Source organism: Gekko japonicus, unplaced genomic scaffold, assembly GCF_001447785.1.
Source record: "Gekko japonicus isolate JY-2015 unplaced genomic scaffold, Gekko_japonicus_V1.1 scaffold259, whole genome shotgun sequence".
Taxonomy (NCBI): Eukaryota; Metazoa; Chordata; class Lepidosauria; order Squamata; family Gekkonidae; genus Gekko; species Gekko japonicus.
Window position 1 is genome coordinate 817,366 of NW_015165243.1, and position 6,432 is coordinate 823,797.

Below are 6,432 nucleotides of genomic sequence, written 5' to 3' on the forward strand. Positions count from 1 at the left end.
CCACAGTGGCCAGATCTTTTCTGCTCAAGAAAGGCTGAAGATGACTAACCCACTGAAGCTGGTGGTTGAGCTATCGCCTGCTTATCCAGCAGTAGGCCTGGGTCCAAGAGCACTCCAAACTGTGGACCTGTTCCTTCAAGGGGAGTGCAACCCCATCCACCTTAAATCCCAGGCAGAACCATTTGCTCACCAGCAATACTTCCATCTTGTCAGGATCAAGCTTCAGTTTATTAGCCCACATCTACTCAAAGCTTGTATCCAGGCACCTGTTCAGGGTTTCTACATCCTCCCTGGGATCAGCCAGAAGTGCAAGATAGAGCTGAGTGTCACTCACCTATTGGTGAAAACCCAGCCCATGTCTTCAGATGACCTCACCCAGCAGTTTCCTGTAGTGTTTAAAGGCATAGGGGACAAAATAGAGCCTTGCAGGACCCCACAGGCCAAAGGCTAACAAATTGAGCAGCAGTCCCTCAGCATCATCTTCTGGATCTCCTCTCCAGGTAGGACTAGAACCACCAAAAACAGTACCTCTCAATCCCAGCTCAGAAAGGTAGTCCAAAAGAATACCATGATTGATAGTACCGAAAGCTGCAGAAAGGTCCAGGAGTATCAATAGAGTTGCACTCTCTCTGTTCATCTGTCAGTGCAGGTTGACTACTAGGGTGACTAAGGGTGTGTCAAACTTAAGGCCTGGAGGCTGGAATCAGCCCATCCAGGGCTCTTATGTGGCCCACAAGCAACCAGTGCAAGGGAGGGAACAGGAGACTGCTCGGGGAGGAGTTGGCGGAGCCACTCTGATTGTGGCTTCGGCATGGAAGAACAACCTCATCTGCAGCAGTCAAGCAGCATGGGAGCATCTGCCCAGTGCTGCACCACTGGCACTCCAGTCTGTCCATATGGGTTTTCCTTTTCACCCCCCTCACAGCCCACAAGGCCTTGCAGTTGAGGATACACCAACTCAGAGTTTACCAGCTGCTGTCCTTATACAGTTTATATCTCAGGTACCTAGTATTGCGTTTTATGGCACACATGGCCTGGCCCGACAAAGTGGCATTTATGTCAGATCCGGCGCCCCTAACAAATGACTTTGACACTCCCACACTTGCTTATCACTATAAACAGGGGTCTTTTCGTAGAAAAAGAATGCTTATCACTATAAATAGAAAGCACAGGGGGCTCACATTTGGGTTGGGTCCATGGCATAGGAGAGAGCTAACCCTTTCCCCCAAGCATTTACATGGTCTCAGATGTTTAACTGTGCGTGCACAGAGATTCACATGCAGCTGAAAGTTTGAAGGGTTTATGTGATAATTCCAGTGCCATCCACTGTCCAGAAAAGGAAATTTTGCAGGTCATAACTTGATGATCTTTGTCAAACAATGGAGCTCAGCGCAATGACCGCTAAGTCATCTTGCAGTGAAGAAAATATTTAGCAAAATAAACACAAGCATACTAGCATGTTACATCACTGTGTTTCACCCTCAATGACAACACTAATAGTGAGAGAGAGCATGTTCAAATGGATAGAGCTTAAAAGTGAACATTTATTTCAACATCATTTCCTACCTGTAAAAACTGTGATGGTAATTCGTGGATATTTATGTATTTAATATATTTTATGGTAAACTGCCTTGAGTTCTAGAAGATAGAAAGGCAGCAAACAAACAAACAAATAAAAGGAATAATAGTAGCCTACCTCACAGGAATTTTAAATGACTACATTAAGGGCTAGTATAATATTAGTTAACAATATAACATCTATCATATAAATTGATACATGCCAAATTGTACAAGCCAAACGTATGCATAATTGCATTCATGTGAAGAGATCTAAATGTTTCTGGACTTTCAAGCATTTTTAATCCAGTTTTTTCAACTAATAAGGAGTATGCTTTTTTCAACATTAAGGCTGCTGTCCTTTCCAGGGGGTAAGCCCCAGTGAATAAAATTGGAGTTATTCCCACATACCTGTTTAGGGTTACTACCTATGTTATTTGCTCTAGAAAAGAAACATTCCCTGGTGCCATTTGGACAAATGTCTAAAGGAATCTTTTCCTTGATGAGGAATGACAGCAACAGGTGCAGAGAATGATTGCAACAGATGATGCAGAATAGAGAATGAGTAGTTTGCTTTGATACAGTGTGAAACAACTAAGTATGCTTTTTAAGCAATTTATAAAGCCATCTTCCTTTTCTGCTCCGAAAATCTACAAAATCAGCTTGTCATATTCAATGCTACAAATATCTCATGAAGCTAGTTGGTTGAGAAAATGAGGAAAAAGAGAGGGGAGGGAATAGTTTCACCAGGATGAACTGTAACACAAAAGCTGATCTCCTATAAGTAAACAATTATTATTAAATCTTAACATATGGACTTTGCTTAGACTCAGACTAAGCAGTGCACTAGGCATTAACAGATTTACACCCATTTAAGAACAAAGCATGGGTGGGTGAAGCAATATGTTCACATGTTGTGCAGACCAATATATTTTCTATCATAAAAGCTACAACTTTTAAAAGCTACAAGAGGCCTTAATAGCGATCACACTAAAATGAAGTATATTAGCAAGCATTCCAAAATCCATACCTTCATCTCTATGACAGTCTGAAGAGCTTTCGTTTTAGCTGGTTCAGGCTGAAGTTGGGTTCTTCTGTGCAGTTCCTGTGGAGGGACACGATAGAAGTAAGCTTGACGACTCATCTTCCCATTACTCTGTCAGTTGCACAGATATATTACAGCTCACAACCGAATCCAAAGTTCAGTGTTCAGACATGCACAAGCTCAAATGCTACAGGTGCATCTTTGCCTACAAGTCCCCCTAGCATCACTACAGACTCGTATCTTACATTACAGCTAGTGCTGCCAGCACATGCGCTATTTCTGAAACCTTTATCAATAATTAATGTCAACTGTGACAAAGACAGCGTGTTGTATTTGGACTAAGAGAGATTACAACACTGCTGCCTCTGCCCAGGCATCGGATAATAAGTCATTCAATTACAGTACATTATATTGCCAATTCAAAACGGTGGGGGGGGGGGAATGTCATTTAAAATCTACAGCTGAACTTCTCTGCGTAGAGTTTTTCCACTGATACTTAGAACAAGCAATTTAGAGACATTACGTTCAAATCTGACATTTACAGAATAGTAATTATATAGTGAGTTGATGCAGAACCGTTTAAAGTACCTTTTTATGTTGGCTCTTTTCTTTTCTTTCTAACACGCTAGTTTTGGAACAGACACCACAATCTCTAAATATGTTTACTCAGAAATTAGTCCCAGAAATTTCAGGGAGACTTAATCCCAAATTAACATTTGTGAGGATCAGGGTGTTTACCTATAGATAATAAAATTACATAGGATTATGTCCATGTACAAGGTTGAATATTTAGGAAAATGTTTTTCTGGGAACAATCCATCAGGAATTTCTCATCTGCAAGCCTCATTTAAAGGGATATCAACTGCCCAAGAGCAGAACCTATTCACACAATCGTTTCAGTGAACTGCACATACAATAAATAGCTCATTCAAGTTAAAGGATAATTAGATGCGTTCAGATTAGACTACTTTTTCTTATTCTTTTTTTAACCCCCCCCCCTTTTTGTTCATAATAATTGCCTTCCGGTTCCTACAACCATTGCCTTTTCAGTACCAATACTGAATGGCCAGAGTAATGACCAAGATAACTGTAACTTTTTCTTATTCTTTTTTTTAAAAACTCCCCCCCCTTTTGTTCACAATAATTGCCTTCCGGTTCCTACATCCATTGCCTTTTCAGTACCAATACTTAATGGCCAGAGTAATGACCAAGATAACTGTGAATTGCCCCACCCATTCCATTCTCTGGTCCAGTCTGTGATCTTATGACTCAATCAAAATATGTAATCGGTTTGATGTACTGGGTTTTAAATAATAATCATCATCATGTTTTAACCATTAAATACATAATATATCAAATAATCTGATGACCCAATAGTCTTGTACAACACAAATGACTGATCATTAAATATATAAAGTTCACCTTTGGGTCTCAATGTACCAATCAGTCATTTGGCGAGACTGCTGTAGCCAAACCTCTCAACGTTTATTTGTGGTTAACACACAAACCCATTGAGTTAATACTGATGGGGTCACCATTAAATTATTGATTTACTTCAGAATAAAAAACTGCACTACATAGAGTTATTTATCTGTTCCCCACCAGCTGCCAGAAAAGACTAAACTATTTCTGTTTCCATTAAGATAACTAGTAATACTTCTGTAAATGACAAAGAGAAAAAGATTACAATAGAATAATTTCCAAAGGATTTCACTCATTTTTCATTTCTCCATTCTGATCAGTATATCATTCATTAAAAGCTTCTGCCCTTCTCTTCTCCTTAATTAAAAGACTTGAAGGTCCCACATTCAGATTCAACAGTTATCTCAATATCTTTTTGCATGCCCTAATGTCACTGCTCTATAATGGATGCTAGAGAGAAAAGAAACCATAATAAATAAATCACCAAGGACAGTGCAGATGTTGATCAAACTGAGGTCAAGAAAGCAAGATTTTCTTCATGGCATTCTTGCTCCTATCCTTGAGATAGGCTGGTTAGGAACCAGGTATCAATGAAACTCATTTCCATGAAGCCCAGTTGTTGCTTCACATGAGACCTCTGGATCTCAAACTGTAAATTCTAGTAGTGAGGCTCAGGTTACCCAGTCCTCCTTGCTCAGTGAGAGCTACTTGCACACAGAAGGCACTGCTGTGTTGAAGTCCATGGCAATACAACACCACCACTGAAGCCGACCAGAAGGTATATTGCAGCTTCCAGCACAACAAGATCAGGCAACCAGTAGAGCCAAGAAAGTTCTATTTGGCCTTATATAACTGCTGAAGAGTTGGACTTGACTATGTGACTGAACAACAACAACAAAAAACTGCTGAAGCTGGCCGTGCTCTCAATCTATGTAACTCACCATTCATTGAGTTGCTCACAGAGACCTGAATCCCTAATTATATAAACCACTGTAACATTCCTATCTGCCTGTCTTCAGGAAATTAACTCTCACATATCGGATTAATGCTGAGCCACAACAGGGGAGTTGTTTTATTAGCATTTTACCCCCCATGAAAATAGCCTGTCCTTTTGGGTGTTTTATACTACTTGGCAAAACTGAGAAGCTGTTTGCAATGGGGTGGGCACTATTGGGGGGGGGAGCTAACCAGGACAACCTTTCCTCATGTTGGGATGTATTAACTTCATTTCCCCTGTTCCAAGCAGCATTAGATTGAGAAACAGCATAACAACAACAACAACAACAACGATGATGATGATCTGTACATTCTTGGCACGCGGGGGGGAGTCTTCAAAGTTTGAGGAGCCCTGCTTTGTCCCTCCCACAGTTTTCCCCCCAGAAATACACATTTGGATGATGCCTTTACACCAATATGGAACTTTTTAAAAATCATCAGTTCTAGTCATCTAGTTTAAGACATTGATTTTACTCAATTAAAATGCATTGCTTTATATGGAAAAAAAGCCTCTCTCTCTCAGAGGTGCTAATAAGTGATATTATCTTTTATTTGTTGTTTCCCTACCTATTGCAAACTACAAGATGAATATTAAATCTCTTCCTTGGAAATCAATGGCATGTAAAAGGCTACTTCCTCTCCTCTCCTCTAGCTGCCAGCAGTACTATTGCAAACTGAGCCTCTCTTCTCCATTCAGAGTGAATGTTTTTATACAATTGTTCTCTTTTCCCTTTTTAAGCACCTATGGTTTTATGTAGATCAACAGGAGTTATGTTTATTTTAACCAGAAGGTACAGCTGTTGTCCCCATGGATCCTTAACAGACCCACCTATATTGCTGAACAACTAGTAATCATTGAGAAACCATCACCCAGTCATTCTGAGACATTAACCCAAAATGAACAGTGAGTCAAGACTTGCTGAACATGTTCAATAGCTGCTCTTCCTTCCCACAGTACAAAAGAACCCACTGCAACACCATAAGCGGGGAGGTCCAACAGTGTCCATTAATTATTAATTTTGATGGACAGGAGCTGTGAAATACCAGTTCTCTGAAACTAATCTATATATCTAATAGCCAAGTCGCCCCCTGGTGTGCGGATAGCTAAATCCGCACACCGGGGGCACCTGGGGGGGAGGGGGAGTTTTGTGTACATGTGGGGTGGTCCCCAGGTGTGCACAAAAATCTGAAAAGTTAAAAAAAACCGGGGGGATACTTAAATCCCCCCCAAACTGACAGAGCATTCCCTGCACATGTGCAGGGAATGCTCTGCAGCCGGCCTCGCTGTCGCCGCCGCCTCGAAGCCAGCCAGCCGGACCCGTGAGAGGAAGGGAGGGCGCGAGGCCCGGCCGGCCGCAAGCCGTTGGCCCTCACTTGGGGGGGGGGGGGGGGGCCGGGCCCCCCCCCCACCC

At 41.5% G+C, this 6,432-nt stretch overlaps 1 protein-coding gene across 1 annotated transcript in view; it reads right to left on the reverse strand.

The window, feature by feature from the left end:
- ERC2 (ELKS/RAB6-interacting/CAST family member 2) overlaps positions 1–6,432 on the reverse strand; it is a 654,659-nt gene that overhangs the window by 467,422 nt on the left and 180,805 nt on the right. The window contains exon 3 of the mRNA XM_015410044.1: positions 2,588–2,662. Coding sequence (XP_015265530.1) covers positions 2,588–2,662 — 75 coding nt within the window. The remainder of the gene's footprint in view (positions 1–2,587; positions 2,663–6,432) is intronic.